Consider the following 19,973-nt stretch of genomic DNA (forward strand, 5'->3'; position numbering starts at 1 on the left):
CTGGATGTGCTCAATGACCAGAGAATTACATCTAAGCCCTTAAGTTCAGCATCACTCTCTGCATTTTTGAGCATGTGCAGTGAAAATTCAGCGCTCCTTCTGGGCCACCGACCCTGCATCCAGCCCCAGTGTTTGGCCCGGGCACACCTACCAACTCCACCATCGTAATGACAGAACGGCACACGTTGCCTCTTTAAAGTGACGTCCTTCAGATACTTGATGGCTTTTCGGATAAGCATACCCTTAATGGCCTGGGCAGTTTCACAAGTGTTCTTAAAGTGAACACGAAGATTTGAACCTCTTGACTTGCATGATTTTGTGGGGTTTTCTGGGTCAAGTGAAGAGCAAATCATTTTTAGAGGTCACCTCAAGCCACTTACCAAAAAAGGAAACATAAAGTCATACTTTTAACCAGCGTGCAACTTCTTCCCACGCAATCCTCTCCCTCAGACAGACCTGCCCTTCGCCACCCGTGCTGCCTCTTTAACAGAATCCTTACCCCTCAGCCTGGCATTTAAAGCTCTCTACAATGTGGCCCAGCCACGTGCAACCAAACGACAGCCCTCAGGTCCCCAAATGAATATTCTGTCTGGTTAAGTGGGTCCCTTCCCTCTCCCCATGCCAACTTGCCCATCTGCCCCCCACATTTCCTGCAGCTCCTCATCCTGCTCAGATGCCCTGCCCAAGACGCACCCCCCCCATCTTCTAGGTCCTCATCTGGCCCTACGGCCTTTAGGAGCTGTCCCCTGCCAGCCCATACAGCTGTCCTCGCTTGCTGATGGTCACACTCAAATCCACTTGGTCTTAATCATTTCCACCTACGTCCCCCAGGAGACAGTCCTCTCCCTGAGGACAGGGTGGTGTGATGTGTGATCCCCTTCGCTCCCTCCTAAGGTTTCCCACTGTGCTGGGCTCCCTGGCAGGGAGTCCAGGGACATGTCCTGAGTATCTTTCCCAAAGGAGGGCGAGGAATTGAGGGAGCCTGGACCCCTGAACACTTTATCCCATTGATTAAAAATGCCTGGGGACTTTTCCTAATCAATGTTTTTATGTTTGTTTTTTAAATAACTAACTCTTTTAGAGTGGGATTTTGTGCCAGGCATTATGCCAGTAGCTCAGTTATTCCTTATAACCCAGTGAAATCTTTAGGAAATTTTACTGAGCACATAATAAGTTGAATGAATGAATTTAATCCCATTTGAAGAAACAGACACCGAGCTCAGACTGGTTAACTACTCGCCCAAGTAAGTAACACAGATGGGACCAAAGCCAGGTTCCTCTGACTTCCCACCCTCTCGATCCAACTGTCTCCAAGGGGCCTGGAGGCGCCACGGGCCCAGGCCATTTGCAGGAGTGTCCCTTTGTGAACATGGCAGCCGGTGAGTGTGTGTTCCCCACTCGTCTCCCTGCTGCGTGTCCCCATCCCTGAACCCCACTGCACCCCGCAGTGACCAGAGCCCAGCCCTGCTCCCTCTGTTAAACTCACAGAGAACGATGAGGGACACCACGAGGGCAATGAGGAAGAAGATACATCCGATGAGCAGCAGCTGCTTCAGGCCCTCCTTCCTGGTGAACTTGGGCAAGTGGATACCTGGGAATAGGCCAGAAGTAGGGGAGGGTGAGGCTGTTGGAGGGGAGTCTGGCACAGTGGATGAGGGAGAAGGAAAGCAAGCTGGCCCAGGAGGGCCCTGTGAGGACCACTCCACCCAGAATACGGCACCGCCCCTGCCTGAAACCAAGCTCCCTTTTACTCAGCATCTACGGTGGGCCAGCTGGGCATTTGCGTGTGTTACCTCATTTAATTCTGACAGCAACTGTGTGTGCTGGGTGTCATTACGCCCATTTTATAGATGGGGAAACTGAGGTCCATGGATGTTAAATAACTTGCTCAAGCTTACTTGGCTAGTGAGTGGCAGAGTAGGGATTCAAATGAAATGTGTCGGATCCCAAAGGTCTCCGCACCAAAGTGCCTCACCGGTCCTGCAAAGGGCAAGACTGGGCCCCAAATCTGGGATGCTCCTCCAGTCCTGTTTATATTGCAGTGCTGGGGCAGGAGGACAGGAAGAGGGCAAAGTTGGGATGGGCAGACAGGCTGCTTCCCTAAGGGCAGAGCCAGTCCCTGAGGACCATTTGACGTCTCTGTCTCCCTATTAGCTGAATCCTATCAGCCAGATTGGGAAGTTGGGGGTGGGGCATGCCTGCCTGCTCAGAATCTCTCTCTTTGCCCCTCTACCCACAGATGAGCCCACGATCATGACTGTGCTCCAGTGCAGACCCCAGCTTCCCTGGCAGACCCCCAGGGCAGCCCCAGGAAAGAACCCTGGTTTCTAACCAGGAGCCCTGGCTCTCAAAATCTGCACCTTGACCCAGACTGAGCAGCCTCCGAAGTTCCATCTGCTTTGTCGGTCCTGCTTTCTTATTCTCCACCCCATTTGCTGCAATTTCCCACTGCCTTGGGTTTGCATGTCACGGTTCCTTTCTGCCCCCTCCTCCCCAGGTCCCCCACTGCCCACCCGGACCATCCCCGCTCCTTCCCAGTCATCGTTATTCAAGAGCTAGAGGAGCAGAGAGTGACAACTTGGAGATTCCCCCCCACTGCACCACACTCCGCCCTTGGACTGCTTCCCTGTTCTTCTTGCCTTCCCTGCAGGAGCCCCTCTTACCTGGGTTCTCCCTGGTGGCCCTGGCAGCTGGTGTGGACCTGGCAGGAGATGCCTCGACAGGCACGGCCCTCACTGGTGTGGCTCTAACAAGGTGTACTCTCGCTGGAGACGATGTCATGGAGGCTGACATGGCAGACGATGACCCGCCGGGCGATGACCTGGGAGGTGATACCCGGGCTGGGCATGCACAGGCCAGCGGTGCCCGGGCTGGAGGCGTCCTTGCTGGGGAGGCATTCTGAAAGCAGAGTGAAAGCCATCTCTCAGGCTGCTTCCCACCCAGCTGTCAGCCCTGCTGGGCCAGGAGATAGATGCCCTGGAGCAGGCGGCTAGGGGCTGAACAGACCTCCCAGACAGGGAAGAGAATGTCCAGGGATGGAGGAAAGCTCAAAGAGCCTGTGGTACCCTACTCCCTGCAGTCTCTCCCCATCACAGGGACCTGCGGAGGTGGGCAGAGGGCTGTGGGTCATCTGCCTGGGGTATGGGGGCACCTGCTTTGGCTACACGTGTCTAGGGACCCTCAGAAAAGAGGTTGCTGGACCGGATCCTCACTCTGAGGGGGAAGTAACCACCCTTTCTGCCCTCTTCACGCCCCTGCATCCCGCCCTTCTGTGTATGTGTGTTATATTATAAAACATCATTCTTACAATGAGCTGTCATCAAAAAGTGTGAAAGCACTACCTAAGGAAAACCCTGACCTGCCTTGTACCCCACTGTTCTCAGTAACACAGGAAGTCACACACACACGCGCGCGCACGCACACACACACACACACCCCGATACGTCAGGGAAAAAGGAGAGGCAAGATGAAGGGGAAGGAGGTGACCAAGGTCCTTAACCTTCCTCGGCTGTAGGTGGAGTGATTTTTTCATTTAGATTCAGCACTTTAATCTGTAGTTACAGAGGACTTATTCCCTGAGTGCCCTATGTATTTACTCACTTGATCTTGAGAACAACCCTACGAGGTAGGAACTCTTATTATCCCCATTTTGCATCAGGGGAAACAGAGGCAGAGAGATTCAGTAACTTGATCAAACTCTCCGAGTTAGAGTGGCAGAGACAGGATTTGAGCCCAGAGAGTTGGGCTGTGGAGGCCACACTCAACCACCAGGCTTTGTTGCCTCTCTGAGGAGGGATGCGTGAGATGATGCAGCAGTGGCCAGAGCAGGCAATCAGTGAACACCAGTACTGCTCCTTCCTGGAGAGTCTGAGCCTTTGCGTGCACTGAATCTGGGATTGGGAGCTGGTGGGCAGCCAGGGCTGATGGAAAGTCCTTAAGCAGCCTCTACTGGTGGCCAAGCCCTGGTCTGCAGGAACCCCAGTCCCTGTCACCAGATTAGGCATCCTCTCTCCTCCCTCTGCCCTCCCTCACACCATTTCTGCTTTCTAAGCAGAACAGCAGGGGGAGCTGGAAACTGACCTGGCCACGTCTGCCCCTCACTATCATTTCTGCTGAACACTGACTGGACACCCAGGAGGGCAGCCGGGGAGCAGCAGGAATGGTGGGGGAAGGGACCTGTGCTCAGGGACCCTGCGTTCTGGGCACAGTCGGCAGGGCTGTGTGGAAGAGACGGGCTCTGGACCTTGGGCACCTCTATTTCTTCCCTCACCTACCACTGTGCTTAAAAGCATTTGACATTAGTAAGCAGCTCAGTTAATAAAAAGTCCTCTTCATTAGAGCATCCGGCTCAAGTGAACACCATCAAGCCTGCCAGGCAGGGTGGGGTTTTTTGTTTTTTTTAACTCCATCTTCTAAGAGTCAGAGGTAATGGATCTGGTCACGTCTCCATTTTTCTGGAGGCTGTGGGATGTATTCAAGGAGGGTTGTTGAGTCCCTGACCACACTCAGCTTGCCAGAGGCAGGGACCAGGAGTGACTATCCCAGGGGTTAATTGATGAACATGGGTAAATACACATGAGTCCGGATGCCCCAGCCAGCAGAGCAGGGACACACTCGTGTGTGTTTAGGGATATGAAGGGCAGCTGAACCAGAGCTCAGATTTCCCTCTCACCCCTGCTGTCTAGAGACTAGATTTCCACAAAACGAAGACCCGTTAGCCCCTGGAAGCCTCAAGGGGAACAGGACTGGGGTTGCAGCATGGAGAGGGGGTGAGGATATGCTGAAACGTACAATGCATCAGTTCACAGCACTGGCTTTGGAGTCAGGCAGACCTGGGTCCCAATCCTAGTTCTAGAAGTGTGACCTTAGACAAGGCACTTAACTTTCCTTTTTCTTTTTCTTAATCTGTAGAATAGGACTAATACTCCTGAGGATTCAATGAGATAAAATAGGAAATCTCTTGCCCGTGCCTGGCACACAGTGGCTGGGCAGGAAACGGTCATTCCTCTCCCCCCTTTGCACTGGCACACCCAGCGCCCACCGTGCTAAGATTTAACAGCCCTGAGGCTTGGCCAAAGGTGCCTCTAAAGGCTAAAAGGTGGTGTGAGCTCATCTTGGGAGAAAAGAGGATGCTCAACGAAGGCCAGACTAAGGTCCTTCAACAAGAGGAACAAGCCCAGGCTGTGTAGAGCCCTGTGCTTCCTTCCCACAAGTGGTGGTCCCAGCCTCGGCACCTGAGCGAGACCTTGGCATTGTGGCACCTCAGCTGGCATGCCAGGCCTCCCTCCCTGTTATGTTCACAGTGTACATCGTCCCTCACCTCAGGGGAAATTCCCATAACTCAATCCAATAAATATAAATTGATTATATAATTGATTATATAATTAAATATGATTGATTATAGCTCCCAATGTATGGTATTGAGGGTTTATAATACACCTGCACATCTCTGGCCTCCTGAGGTCGTCACTCCATCCCTGAGAGGTTGATATGTTTAGAAGCGCATTTTACAGGTGAGGAATCCAAGCCTCAGAGCTCAGATTGCCCAGAATCACATAGTCAGGAACCTGGCCCAAGCCCAGCTGCATCTGAGTCTCCTGTCTTCTTGAGTCTTCCCAGTCTTTCCTCTGAACCCTGTGCATGGGATGCTCATTCTGCATCTGTGACGTGGCTTGAGAATCGGGCCCGGGACCTTGCCGGGCTGGGAGTGCCATGGGGAGCCTGGGGGTGGAGCCGAGGCTTCCTGCAGGGATCTTGGTCTTTCCAGTAGGGAACTGAAAGTTTCCAGTGGGAAGCAGGGTTGGGCCTGGTGGCCTGCCAGGACAAGCCTGGTCGTCAGAAGCAGTGGCATCACAGCCCTGCAGTACTCTCAAAGCCAGCTGGCGACGGGGCAAGCGACTTAACCTCTTCACATCTCGGTTTCCTTACCTGTGCGGTGAGCCGGTCACCTTGCCTCACAGCATCGCAGTGATAGCTGATGTACATAAAGTAAGACTTGGTGACCGTTAGCTGTGATGGTGGGTGAGTGTTTGTCTATTTGCTTGTTTGCTAAAGACACTGGGCTTGAAATAGAAAACTCTGTGTTCAAATTTGACTACATCCATTCCTAACTGGCTTGGGCCAGTACATTAACCCTTCAGAATCTGTCTCCCCGCATATAAAATGGGAATGATCTTACCTTCTTCCTCCAGATTGACAAGGAATAAATAGGAAAGAGGCTGGTTTATAAACGCCTATCACCGTAATAATAGGAACAGCCCCACTGGGCATTTCACCTGATCCCATTTCAACCTCATAACAGCCCTTTGTGGTTGGTATTATTAACCCCATCTTATAGGTTTTGAAACTGAGCTCCCAGGTGGTTAGAACATGCCCAAATTTACATCTCAGGAAGTGACAGGGCTTGGATTCTATCCAGGCCTCCTCAGAGCAAGTTGAGTCTGGCCCCAAATGATCACGAATGCCCACAGTAACTTCCTGCATTTCTTCAGGGCTTACAATTTGCAAAGAGCGTTGACACCCATTATTCCACTTGATTTCTCACCATGCTCCTAGTTTAGCAAGCTGGACAGGAGTTATCATCCCCAGTTTCTACACGAGGAAACTGGGGTTCAGAGGGACACAAGAGCATGCCTAAAACCCCAGAAAGGATTAGTGGCCCTGGGACTCTTATCACAAACTTCTGACCTCCCCAGCAAGAGCTCAGACCCTCCACCTGAGCGGGACCCCGTGACCAGCTAGGGTCCTGTCACCCCATCAGCAGGGCCTGAACGAGAGAGAGGGCTGAGAGGTCCACAGGTGGTGGAGGCCCAGAGGAAGATGGGTAGGGAGACCTGGGGGAGGATGGAGGGAACAGGGAGCAGGCAGGCATAGCAGGAAGCCGGGGGCAGCCAGGGAGGCAGGGAGACCTCCTGAGCCCTGCGGGTCCCTCTCCCCAGTGCTGGTTCCACCCACAGGTGGGTCCCAACGCGCCCACCCACAGCCTTGGCCGGCAGGAAGTGGGGAGGAGAGCCACCTGGGTCCCTCTTCTCTGAGTCTAGAGGGAGGTGGGACGTGTAAAATGGAACTAACCTGGGGCTCGTTACCCAAGGAACCAGGTGGAGGGGTGAGTAGTCTCCAGCCAGACTCTTTCAAACTGTTACCTCTGGGCCTCAGCGGTCCAGCACAAAGTCTTCCCAAGGTTGGGCAGAGTGGGGTGTGGGGATGGAGGGGAAGCTGGCGGGGAGGGGAGAAAGGGTGATACCCAAGAAGGGGCGGGAGGCCTGGGAGGCCCTGGAGGCCCTGGCCTCGAGAACGAACACTGTGGTGTCGGACAGGGTGGGAGACAGGTGGAGAGTTTCTGGCCCCACAGAGCAGGACAAGAGAAGGGCCCTAGTCCCCAAAGTGCCAGATAGAGCTGCCCACGTAGAGAGCTGCAAGGGACAGCAGGACGGAAGCGCAGCGCCAAGACCAGAGGAACACAGCCTCCAGAGTGAGGCCATCTACTCCATCTTCCTGACTCCAAACCATCACACTTCCAGGACGCTGCTGGGAAGAGTTCTCATTTTCTAGGACTACCCGAGCAGGAGATTCCACAGCTCTCCTTCTTTACCCGTTTCACAGCCTTCCACCCCACCCTCCTGGAAGTTCTTCCTGACGTCTAACCTACTAGAGCAGGAACTCATTTCCCTTCCTTAATTCTTGGAGATCAACTGCTGAGATTCCAGCATCCCTCCTGGAGGCCTGACCTCTCCCTCAGAGCAGATGTCTTGAGCAGGTGGGGAACAGGGAGGGGAGGAGAATTCTTGCCCAAGGTCCTGAGATACAAGGGACAGAGCCTGGACCAGAACCGGCCAGACTCCTAGCCTTGGCCAGCGAGCAGCAGACCCAGGATTGGGAATCAGATGACCAAGGCCAGACTCTCCACAACCTGCCTGCAGACCAGAGGCTCCTCGGTCTTCATGGGGACAGGGGGACAGGGCAGAGCGTGGGTGACTCTGGCCATTTCCCTGGCCTAACATTGCCAATCATTCTCTGCCTCTCTGCCCCCGCCACCCCTGGCATGGTCTCTGGGGTTACCCCCTGGGCTAATACAGCCATGAACCCTCACTGTGTCATGGACCAGGCCTATACCCCAGGCTGTCACTGATGCCACCTGCCTGTGTCTCTGCAGCTCCCGGGGACCCCTACTCAAAACTCATCCAGTCCCCTCAAGACACTCTGCGGCAGGAGGCAGCGGGCAGGGCAGGGTCCACAGGAAGACAGCAGCGGATGGGCCAGGGAGAGGCCCGGAAAGAGCAGTGCCTGGCTCTGGGGCTCGTTCCAAGCACCTTCCGGGACAGGAGCTGATAAGGATCATTATTCGCATTTTATAGACAAGGAAGGAGAGGCCCAAAATATTTGTGTGCTTTGCTCAAAGTCGCTCAGATACGTCTTAGAGCAGAAGAGGGACTAAAACCCGAGTCCCATTGCACCCGGTCCACTGCCCTCTATACCACAGTTTCCGGGGTAGATTCCCCAGCCCATGGCACCTGGGCCAGTGTTACGGTTTCCTGCGGCAGCTCTGCCCTGGGCCCTTACCTGGTGGGGGATGGGAGTAAGTTAACAAGCCCCCAAGTGGGTCCTACCCTTGGCCTCTCTGGGTCTCCTGCAGGCCTAGCCAGCAGGGCCAGAGAGGAGGGAGCTTCTGCTGTGCTGAGTGATGTCACAGTCACCTCCTGGATCGCTTCACCTCAGTGGTTATGTGGCTCCCCCCATGGACTGTGCCCTGGGCTTTCTATAGAGACTGTTATTTACCCACAGGCGGCAGCCTGATCTCCGGCCCAGATGCACTGTGGGTCACTCAGAGCACCCGGCATTACTGGGAGAAGAACCCCATAATAAAGTCTCACGCTAGGCTTAAGAATGTCCACCTGCAGTGACCTGAACACGTTTTCATGTCTCTCGGGGCCCCTTCAAGTCCAGCACGAGCTGACTGGGCCTCCCTCCTCAGTTCCGGGCCACGCTCAGGCTGGGCATACCACAGGCTAGAAGCATCTTGAAAACCCTCTAGTACAGCCCATTTTCCTACTGATGAAGCGATTAAGGCCCAGAAAGGCGATGTGATTTGTCTAAGATCACACAGCCAGCTGGGGGCAGTGCCAGGACCAGAACCCAGCTCTTCTGACTGCCGTCCTCAGGCTGCTGCACACCTCCATGCTCTCCCACTGCCTGCCCCTTACCACGCTCCAACAAGGAAGGACCCCTTGCTAGATTTAGGCCCCGGTGGCAGCGTCTCTCTCCCAGTGACCCTGAGAATCAAGGATGTTCAAAGGGTGGCACCCCAAGCCGGCACCCCAGTATTCCAGGCTACGCAGGATGAGGTGCTCCCCAATCCCCACCAGAAGCACAAGCGGTACCAAGAAAGATCAGAAGCCCCCTTTCACAGAACTTAAAAAGCCTCCTTGCCTGTTGGGAGCCTGGGGACCCCCTGGACCATGGCAGGGGAGCCTGAACCCCCTCCAGCGTGGACTGGACTGGATAGGAGTGGTTGATGCTTCTTCCCGTCCTCACTACCCAACCCAGGCTTCATTACACCTCCAGGTACACAGGGTTCCGTCCTACCCTTCCCGCTCCCTGGACCCAGAGAAACCACGCAGATACAGGCCCCCTCAGAACCCACAGGCAGATTTCCCAGCACCTCCTGCCACCCAGCCACCAGCACGCCCCACATACATGCAACGTTAACCTCAGGGACCCCAGTCGGCCTGGAATCAAACTGGGCTCCAGACGAATCAAACTGGGCTCCAGTCTAATCAAACTGGGCTCGGGCCAGAGCCCCGAGGCCCCTCTCACCCCAGGCACAGGAGGCTCCAGGGAGCCCTGCTTCTGCTCCTAACCAGCTCCATGACCTTAAGGATAGTCACATTCCTTTCTGGGTCCAACCAAGGAAAAGGCTGGACAATCATCTATTTTCAACCAAGTTTCTACTGAGCATTAGAAGTTCCGTGGAGATGCCTTGGAGGCCAGCTTGTAGGTAAAGGACTTCGAGTCCTTTACCCCACTTCAAACAGAGCAGATTAACTTTTCAGTTTTATGCAGTGGGTTCCACATAAGATTTCATTTGAACAAAAGAGGCTGCTACTGCAAAGAACTTGAAAATTGCAGGTCTGATTGGATGCTAAGGCTTCTTCTAGTTTATGATGCCTCTTATACACGTGAAAAAACCCTGGGGATCCCTATTAGGCTAGAATCAAAACACCTTCCTGCTCATTCATTCATTCATCAAATAGTTTAAAGAACATTGAGTACCCCCTATTGCCAAACAAATAACGTTTGGTTGCCCAGGACCTTGGTGCCTCAGTTTCTCCCCATGCCCCCTCTCTGCAAGGCTGGGGTGGTAACAGGGCTGCTACATAAGGGGGGCCCCATGGACAGTCCTGGGTATTGCTTCCCTATCACAGGAGCCAGATGCCGCCTGGCATCGCCAAGGCCTCCACTTGGCTGACAAAGCCCTGGGTTCCCGGTGCTGGCATCCCTCCCTGCCTGGCTGGACACCGTCCACCACCGTTGCTGCCGTACCGAGAGGAAGCTGTTTTGCCAAAGCAGGACACTTAAGCCAAGTGGCTACTGTTCCATCAGTCAGCCTTCCCACCCAGCACCCCGCCTAGAGCCCCGCACACACACTCCCACACATTTCATGCTTACATTTGCCAGGTCACAGGGACAACACAGGGGGAGGCAGGGTGGGCTGGGCCCAGTGTAAGGCTGCTCGGCACCAGTGCCAACATGCAACACAGAGGTTCAGGTGAGGGCAGCATACCTGCAGGGACAAAGGGCAGGTGCCAGGAATCCTGGGGGTGCCTGCACTTTGGGGTCTAGGGGATAGCAGAGCGACCTGAGCCTACTGGTCTGCCATCTTGGGAACCTGCCCAGCCCCCTCTAAAGACGGTGCCTCATCCTGGACCAGCCCTGGGGCCTCCAGCCATTCTCAAGTGCACAGCATCTGTGGTCTTGGGCTGACTGAAAACCTGCTCCACTTTAAGAAGACCCCGGGCTTCCCTGGTGGTGCAGTGGTTGAGAGTCCACCTGCCGATGCAGGGGACACGGGTTTGTGCCCCGGTCCGGGAAGATCCCGCATGCCGCGGAGCGGCTGGGCCCGTGAGCCATGGCCGCTGAGCCTGTGCATCCGGAGCCTGTGCTCCGCAATGGGAGAGTCCACAACAGTGAGAGGCCCGCGTACCGCAAAAAAAAAAAAAAAAACCTTTGGAAACCTTCACGTGTATATGACTGGCTTTCCCACAGAGGACACTTAGCTGCTCTCTACCAAAAAACGGAAGAGGAAAGTAATCTTAGTTGTAGCAGAAGGAATCATGGTTAGACATAAAGAATCACTTTCCAAGCATGAAGATTATTAAGCCTGAAAATAATGACCAAGAGAAGTTTAAAATCCCCTTGAAGATCTTCAATACCACCTTTTCTAAGACGGTTTATGAGTCTAGTGAGAGGGTTACCCAAAGATAACCTTGAAGCCCAGTTAGAATGCTAAGCTTCCATGATTCTCAAACCAGCAAAGTTGTCCCAACAGCACATACGTCCTGGCTGGGGTACTCAGGGGCCACAGAGCGGGAGCCCAGGATTCAGCCACACAGCCCCGGGGTGCTTCCTGACCAGACCCCAGGTCCCATCAGCTTCTCCTCCCATGGGGCCCCTTTTAGGAACCATGATAAAAGGAGGCTGCATGATCGTGATCCCCAGTAGCTTCAAACTGTAAAAGGCACATTCAGTTTCCCCTGAAACCGAGGCACACTGCCGCTGCCCCACCTAGCTTCCAGCCCCATCCCTGCTTCCTCAGTGCCGGAGGTTCTGGCCCGAGCTCCACAGATGCACTCACCAGGTGGCTGTCTCTTTCCATGGTCTCCAGAGGGGTGAAGCCTCCAGGCTCAGCTGATGTTGACGGGAAGATCCATGTTTGGCTTCCCAGGCAGGTAAGGAAAAGGGGGCTGGAGGGCTGAGGGCCAGCCCTCACCAGATGGGCGGGGAAGCCAGTTGGGACATGTGAGGTAATCCTGTGTATGAACAACAGGGCAGAACTAGCCAGACCTGTCCCTCGCCCCTCCTCCAAGGCCATCCTAGTTACTCAGCAAATACCAAATACTGGGAAGATAAAGCTACCTTTATTCCCAAAGCTGTCCCCACAGAGTCAGCTGTGGGGAAACCAGGGGTTCCAGACCACCTTTTTTCAAAGGGGGATTCTGGGGAGAAGTGGCCCAGGCCTTGGGAGGACAATCTTAGCCATGCCAACCTGGGCCCCTAAAACAGGTGTTTCTGAGCCCTCTGAGGTACGACCCTGTCCCCATAAGGATCGTCCAAGATCAGGGACCAGCGCCTACCCAGGGCAGGACAGAGTGAACCTTCATCTCCAAGGACCACATGCCCAAATCCCAAATCAGGGCACGTAGGCTGGCAAAAAGAAGTTTTTTCCTGAACTTTGCTTATTTCCACAACAACTCTCAACAAGGAAATTCAAATCAAATGGCTTCTAATTACGCACATAATAAATTGCCTCTATTGAAAATAATAAAATGTTATGAAACAACACATCAAAACCAATGAAAATAAAACATACATATATTGGAATGGAAACCATTCCAAGAAATACTATGCTGACTCATGATTCCCTACCTCTGCCCCAGCCTGTCGAAAGAAATAGTCTAAAGAAACAGAGGAAACGCTGCTGCGAAGGGAGAGTTAGCACCTCCACACCCAGCAGAACTGCTGAGAACAGCAGAATGTAAGCTTTGGGAAGAACTTTCCAGCCTCTGAGTATTTGGGGGCATAGAGATCATAGAACTGCAGACCCTTAGAGATGGAAGGAAGCTCAGAGTTCATCTAGTGATTCAATCTCCTCATTTTACAGATGGAGAGACAGAGAGTCAAGCAGCTGAGGAAACTTCACAAGTCACATCTAACAAACAACAGCGGCAGCAATAATAATAAGGTGCTGGGTGTCCTATGAAATGCTTTACATACAGCAATGCATTTAATTCCTGCAACAATCCTGTGCATCCATCCTTCACTCATCCATTCAACAAGTATTTATCGAGTGCTTATGTCCCTGGCACTGTTCAAAGTACTAAGGACACAGTGAGCAAACTCAGCGAAGACCCCCACCCTATGGCAGTAGCATTCGGGTGGGTTGGGGCAAACAAAACGAATTTTAAAAACAGATGTATATGTATAACTGATTCACTTTGTTATAAAGCAGAAACTAACACAGCATTGTAAAGCAATTATACTCCAATAAAGATGTAAAAAAAAAAACCAGCTAGACAACAGTGGTGCCCATAGGTGGATGATACAGTGTAGCAGAAAGTGGAAAGGGCCACAGAGCAAAACAAAGCAGAGAAGGGGATCCAGAGGGCTGGGCAGGCAGAGTTACAGGAAGGTCAGGGAGGGGATCACTGACTTGACATTTAAGCAAAGACAAGGGAAGTGACTACTCTTCTCTCCATTTACATACAAGAAAACAGGAATTTCTAGCTCGGAGTGGAAGCTGCTGGCTCCAGAGGTGTCTTGAAGGAAATGGAATCCAGAGGCAGAAGGATGGTGGGCCCAGGCAGAGACCCTAGGCTTCTCCAATCTCTCCCTCCTCCCGCCACCAGCCTGCCAGGGCAGAGGGACCCCTCCCACGTGGTCATCCAGTCCCTAGGAGACACCGAATTGTGTCCTCAGCACCTCCTCTTCCCTCTTTCCTAGGGAGGCACCCCACCCCTCCTCAGGCCACCGGGGACTCTGAGGCTGGAGACTGGCATTGGGCCTTTCCTTCCATAGACCAGACCTGAGGAACCCCACTCTGTCTCCCAGGCAGACCACTGGCCTCCCAGGGTCACCCTTGGCTTCATTCCCTGAAGGTCCCCCCGTCCTCTGGTAAGAGCTCAGGATTGGGACTCTGGGCCCGTGGCGGGGGGCGGGGCTGGAAACCCCACCTCGGAGGTAAATGCCAGCAATGTGAACTTGGAGGTCTTTAGATTCACCCTCTGGAAGACCGTGATGACACAGCCACCCAGAGAATGTGTCCGGCCCTGGGGAGGCTCTGAAGAGACGTGGGTTGTATTTCTTGCTCTGTTCCTTGGGTCCATCAGAGGCACAAGTCGTCCCAGGGTCCTTGCTGACCAAACCAGCTGACCCACATGGAAATGCCCATCAGCCGTCCGTTCAGTTCAATCAGCATTGACAGCTCGGCACCAGGCCCCGCCGTAGCTGTTGGAGGTGAAGGTGGCAAAGAACAGGAGTGTGGGGACCCTGCCCCGGGGGGTGGGGTGAACATGCAATATCCTGCGTTGGGGCCAGGGGACACTGAGGCATGAAGTTCTTTGCTGGTGGTTTTCCTGTTTCCAGAGGGGAAGGTCCTGGGGTGGCACAAGGCCTGGACTCTTCCCCCAACAGAGCTGGCCTTAGTAACCACCTACCCCGGCTTCTGCACCCGGCTCCAGCCTTGTTCTGCCTCTTCCTGTCTCCTTGGAAGGAAGGAGACCCCGTCCGTGCCATCCCTGCATCCCTCTGACTACCGCCTTTCTTTTGCCTCCCCGCCCTCCTCCCTCCAGAGACCTGATCACGACGACTTTCCACCCAGAGGGGAGCAGCGCACTGGGCCCAGGTGTTCATCTGCTCTACCTTTTACCTCGCCTTCATGGGGGACTCCAGGCTTTTAGTAGCCTGGTCCTTTCCCGCCTCTGGTTCATTTCATTTAGGGTGGAGGGAGTTTTCCAGAAAATATATCATCCATGCAAACAAGTACATGCCTCAAGGCAGCCCCAAGAGAGTGAGGAGTGACAGAAATCTCACTACTATTTTGAGACTAAACTCCTAGCGCTCTGCTTTCATGGCTGCTCCAGCTGCCACTACCCAGCGCCTTGCAAGCTCTTTCCTGCGCCTACAGACCGGGAAACAGGGCTCTTGGCCATTCTAGTCCCACCTGGTTGTCAACAGTCCTGGTTCGTGAGTCCTCCTTCATCAGCCCTACTTGTGAATTTCCTCCCCGCTCCCTCCGCGAAAGCTCTGAGTACCATCCCTCCTGTGTAGCCCACTTCTGAGATTCTCCATCACTTAGAGCTCAACAGAGGGACTTCCCTCCAGGTCTAAGGGAAGCTGGGACACACAGACCACATACTTAGAGGCCAGGCAGAGAGGACAAAACAAGCCCACCCTCAAGGGAATAAGTCACCAGGAGAGACCCCCTGGGCCAGGACACCTTCCCCACCCCAGAGCCTGGACTCTTCCCCCAGCCCCTGCTCTCCCCACCCCAGCGCTCTTCCCTGAGCCCAGACCAGCAAGGCTACTGGCCGGGACCCACACCAGGTGCTTGGTTAAGGGTGCTCCCGGATATTATAAAGGGAGGCTGGAGAGGGTGGCAGTATTTTTTTTTTCAAACCCAGAGGAAACAGCTCGTGAGCCTAAGCGGAGCCCCTCAGCCAGCCTAAGGAAGGCTGGCAGGGGACTCTGCTGGTGGGGCAACTCTGAGGCTCCCCACATCCAGCAGATATGGGGCCTCTTAGCTGAGTAATAGGGACAGGGGAGGGAGGAAGGCCAGCCACACCCAGAAGAGAAAGCTGGCCAGAAAGCCTGAGCTTGGCCAAAGGACCACCTGATGACCCCCCAGCAGGTCAGGGCCTCAGAAAGTCTAGAACCCTCAACCCAGGAGCCAGCGTTCCCCTTAGTCATGGAATTTGCTGCCCCATTTGTCTTGTTCAGGACCAACAGGAGGCAGAGAGGGACCAAGCCCTGTTCTTCTCCCCGTAACTATCATAGTTCTGGTTGCATCACTCCAAATCCGTGATTAGATGGGATAAACTATGTAGAAAGCCTCTGGCAGAACCCCAGACTCCCTCTGGCACACTCTGGCCACCAGCCCCTTAAACAGTGGGCCATGGGCCGTGAGGAGGGCCGGCCCCGCCCTCCAGGGTGTCCCGGGCCAGGGCAGCCGAGTCCTCTCAGGTGGACAACCTGTGACCCGCCTACCTGGAAGTCACCCAGCTGTGCCCAGATTGGAGTGGAAAATACCACCATCCGGAGACAGTTCTGACTGTTTAGGTGCCACCTGTTTCCAAAGAAGCGTTTGACGCAGCTGCTCTTCCTCGTGATTCGCCCACACCCGTTTTTCTGTCTTACCAGTTCCCCTCCCTGCAGAAGTCAAACCCCACTTCAGCACGACAGCCCCTCTCACACTTGAGGGAACAGTTTGGTGACTCTGAGTCGGCGCTCTGCCCACCTGAGCACACCCAGTTCCTTCACTTGCTCCTGGTGTGGGGTGATGTCAAGTCCTCTTCCCTCCATGGATTTCTCCAAAAGCAGGCCCACGGGCACTATGGCCCCCCTGAAGGGTGGTCCCAGAGCCACTGTCCCCACAGCAATATTTACAGGCTCCTCCTTGAGATAAAACCAACCAGTGGTTCACCAGAACCACCAACTGGGCTGCTGCTAATTTTTCCACAGGACTGAAGCAGCTGCCCAGAGACCAGCGGTGCTGAAAGACAGGTAGGGATTAAGTCCTGCAGAGGCAAACACGGGTCACCTGCACACAGCCACAGCCACATTCAAATACTCACAGAGTGAGGACAAATGAGACACTGCTGTGACCACGAGACTCCCACATTCAGACAGGAGCATCTCTACTCCCCTCCGATCCATCTGAGAAGGCTTTCTGGAGGAGGAGGTGGGATTCCAGAAGGTGTGAGAGACAGGCAGTAAGACAGCCTGGCACTCTGGGGCTGCCAAGGAGGGTGTGAGAGTCCTCAAAGGAACGTTCAGAGCAGGAAGTGTTGAGTGGTTTGTACAATAGACTTTGAGATCTGTCATGGAATCAGAGCTCTTCGGGTACTCCCTCTGTGTCCTTGGGCAAGTTACTCCCCATCTCAGAATCTCAGTTTCCTTAAAAGGGGATAATGGTTCCTCTCAAAGAGAGTATTTATGTCCATTCACTGAAATCATTTGTATGAAACGTTTGGCGCAAGGTCTGACACATAGTACTCACCAATAAGTAGTAGCCATTGTGAGATGACATAACTTGTGAGCCATTGTGAGCCATTGTGAGCCATTGTGAGATGATATAATTTCTGGTTGAACAACAGGTAGTGCTCTGAGCAGGTATGGAGAGGGCTAAGACGTATGCTTTGAATTCAAAGCCCGGAGAAAATGGTCCTTTGCTGACAGTTTGGTGGAGAAAGCCCTGGGCTAAGACACGAGACTGGGCTTTTATTGCTTCTCTGTTATTGCTGAGCAACTTCTCAGGGGCACCAGGGCTCAGCTTCCTCATCTCTAAAAAGTGAGGTCCCTTTCAGCTCTGGAGAACCTAATCTCTAAGTAGAGAGACTGGGCACAAGAGAAGAGAGTCAGTGAAGGTGACCAGGCAGTCTGGAGATCCTTGCACAAGAGCTGAGGAACAGAGAATCTGACAGAAAGAAATAGAATTACAGTTTGAGAAAGAATAAAATGCTGCCTAAAGGTTTTGCCCAGGAAGACAGAACAGAAGGGGGGTCAGAACCCAGAGGAAAAGGAAAAACAGGTGCAATGTGCAGTAAATAAGAATTATGAGGAGAAACTACATATTTTTTCATGGTTAAATATAAAAAGAACACCAGGAAATAATAACTCACATTTGCAAAGCACTTGCACGAATATTATTTCACTTTGTCCTCAGAACACAACTGCATTTTGCAACAGGGAGCAAAGAGTCAAATAAATACACTCTCCCCTGTCAACAGCTTATGAAGGATGGAGCGAATGCTCAAATCCACATTCTCTGCTTCCATGTGGATCTATGTTCTTACTATGACAGTGTCTGTTGTAATAGACGGGTATAACGGATCATCATATTTTTAAATTTTCCAAACTATCAATACACTGTTTTGATAATAAACAGTATAGAATGTTAAATATGTACATTATTGTTAGAACCTTTATCTATAGTCTTTACAGTTCAGAGTATTTTAAAAGGAACGCTTCCTTTGGATGTAATTCTTTCCCTAGCTTCATTTTTTCAGCTGCTGCAGATGTGTTTTTATCAGAGCAGATGATAAGTGTGAAGTCACTGAAGGTGAATCCCTGCAGGTCCCCAGATTAATCATTCTGTGTTTTGCCAACTGTCGCCAAAAGATAGACATTTATATTGTTTGCTCAGCGAAAGGGAAATGTTATGCATTTTGAGATTTTGGCTTTTAGAATATGAATTATTTTTTAAAAGATACAAAGTTATACAGACTTTAGATAACATGAGAAACTTTAGATTTTTTTTTTTTTGGTAGTATAGTTGATTTACAATGCTGTGTTAGTTTCTGGTGTACAGCAAAGTGATTAAGTTATATATATATATAGTTTTTCAGATTCTTTTCCATTATAGTTTATAACAAGATATTGAATATAGTTCCCTGTGCTATACAGTAGGTCCTTGTTGCTTCTCTATTATATACAGTAGTTTGTATCTGCTAATCCCAAACTCCTAATTTATCCCTCCCTCCCTTTCCCCTTTGGTAACCATAAGTTTGTTTTCTACGTCTGTGAGTCTGAGCATGCAACTACATTATTCCATTTCTCCAATAGGTCATTCAGAATTTGGAAAGAGAACATGAGCCTTTCTGCTTTTTTGGCCCTCAAAAGACTTCTCAGTTTAGAACAAACTAATCTAAAGGAATATGATTTTTTTTTCTCTATGCACATGGATATTAAGACATTGAGTAATCACATTTGTAAAGCACTTTCTCTTCATCTCCTCTAGCCCTTAGGACAGCCCTCCAAAGCAGACAGGACAGGTGATCTCAGGAAAGCCCAGAGAGGCTCCAGGTCCCAAGGCTGGTGGCGTGGCTGGGTCCAGCTGCAGCCGAAATGTCTCCAAGTCTGTGCATTTCACATTAATGGTACACCCCAAACAGGGGCCCTTAATAATTATGATCAACATAAAATTCATGAAGACAAATGCTTCCCTTGAAACTATCTTTATATCCAACCTAGAGCACTGCTTAGGGACAATGCACCTTGACCCAGGTCCAGCCCTGGCTTAGCTCCTTCCCAGAAGTGGAAACTTGGCCAAATCACTTCACTTTAGTTCTCTCAACTGCGATCCAGCAAAGGTAAGATCTGCTCTGCCTGTCCCTTAGGGATCAAATGATATTGTGAGATGGCTCTTGGGAAACGCTGACGTACTCTAAGGATATAGGATGTTATTACTATCAGCTTAAAACTCTGTGTAAACAGATCTCCCTACAGTATGTCTTCCCTCAATGCTTTTGACCGCTAAGATGTGCCCTTTTGTAACACATCAGAATTCAGTTCAGCCTTCCAAGTTTTATAAGATTATATTGGGTTTATTTTTTCAGCTTTAGTTTTCCCACACTGAGGGGTCCTGACGTTTCTAGCAGTTTCTCATGGAGATCCTTAATCACGGAAGCACTGAATGGAGGCTGTTACACAGAGCAGGACAAGGTTTCCAGCTGATGTTTCCCTGAAAACAGCCAGATTCCATCGGCCTTTTGGGCTGAGACTACCCTTTGGATCACGACTACCCTTTGGATCACCCACTGGTAGGCTGTATCCAAAACTGTTTGTAGCACCGTTTAGATCCCTTTCTTGAGTCAAGACAGAAGGTTCAGGGCCCACGACCTTAAAGCTAGTGCATGGATCATTTTGCTGAGATATGTTCCCTTTCACTTACCAAATCAAAGCCCACTCACTCAGCCCCTGAAATCTTGCTTGATTTTTATACATCTGTAAACGATTATTTGCTGTGCACCTATCGTATACCAGGTACTGCTCAGGCCACTAAAACCTAGCAGGGGCAGCCCAGCATCACACCCGTCGTTATGAAGCTTACCCTTCCGTGAGAGCCTCACTCTCCTCCATCCTCACCCTCCCCACCCTGGGACTTTGCTACCAGAAAAAGAATAGCTAATGTGTATTGCACCCTCTTTGTGGACAGTGTCTTAATTAATTGCCACATCAAACTTATAAATAGATATTTTATA

At 52.0% G+C, this 19,973-nt stretch overlaps 1 protein-coding gene across 2 annotated transcripts in view; it reads right to left on the bottom strand.

Moving 5' to 3' along the window:
• TMPRSS13 (transmembrane serine protease 13) overlaps positions 1–12,102 on the bottom strand; it is a 30,188-nt gene extending 18,086 nt beyond the window's left edge. For both annotated transcript variants that reach the window (XM_067751162.1, XM_067751161.1), the window contains exons 1-3: positions 11,852–12,102; positions 2,664–2,898; positions 1,487–1,591 (exon numbers count right to left, since the gene is read on the bottom strand). In XM_067751162.1, coding sequence (XP_067607263.1) covers positions 1,487–1,591; positions 2,664–2,898; positions 11,852–12,088 — 577 coding nt within the window. In that variant the 5' untranslated portion in view covers positions 12,089–12,102. The remainder of the gene's footprint in view (positions 1–1,486; positions 1,592–2,663; positions 2,899–11,851) is intronic.
• Between the last annotated feature and the right edge of the window lie 7,871 nt (positions 12,103–19,973).

This window comes from Pseudorca crassidens, chromosome 9 (assembly GCF_039906515.1).
Source record: "Pseudorca crassidens isolate mPseCra1 chromosome 9, mPseCra1.hap1, whole genome shotgun sequence".
Classification (NCBI taxonomy): Eukaryota; Metazoa; Chordata; class Mammalia; order Artiodactyla; family Delphinidae; genus Pseudorca; species Pseudorca crassidens.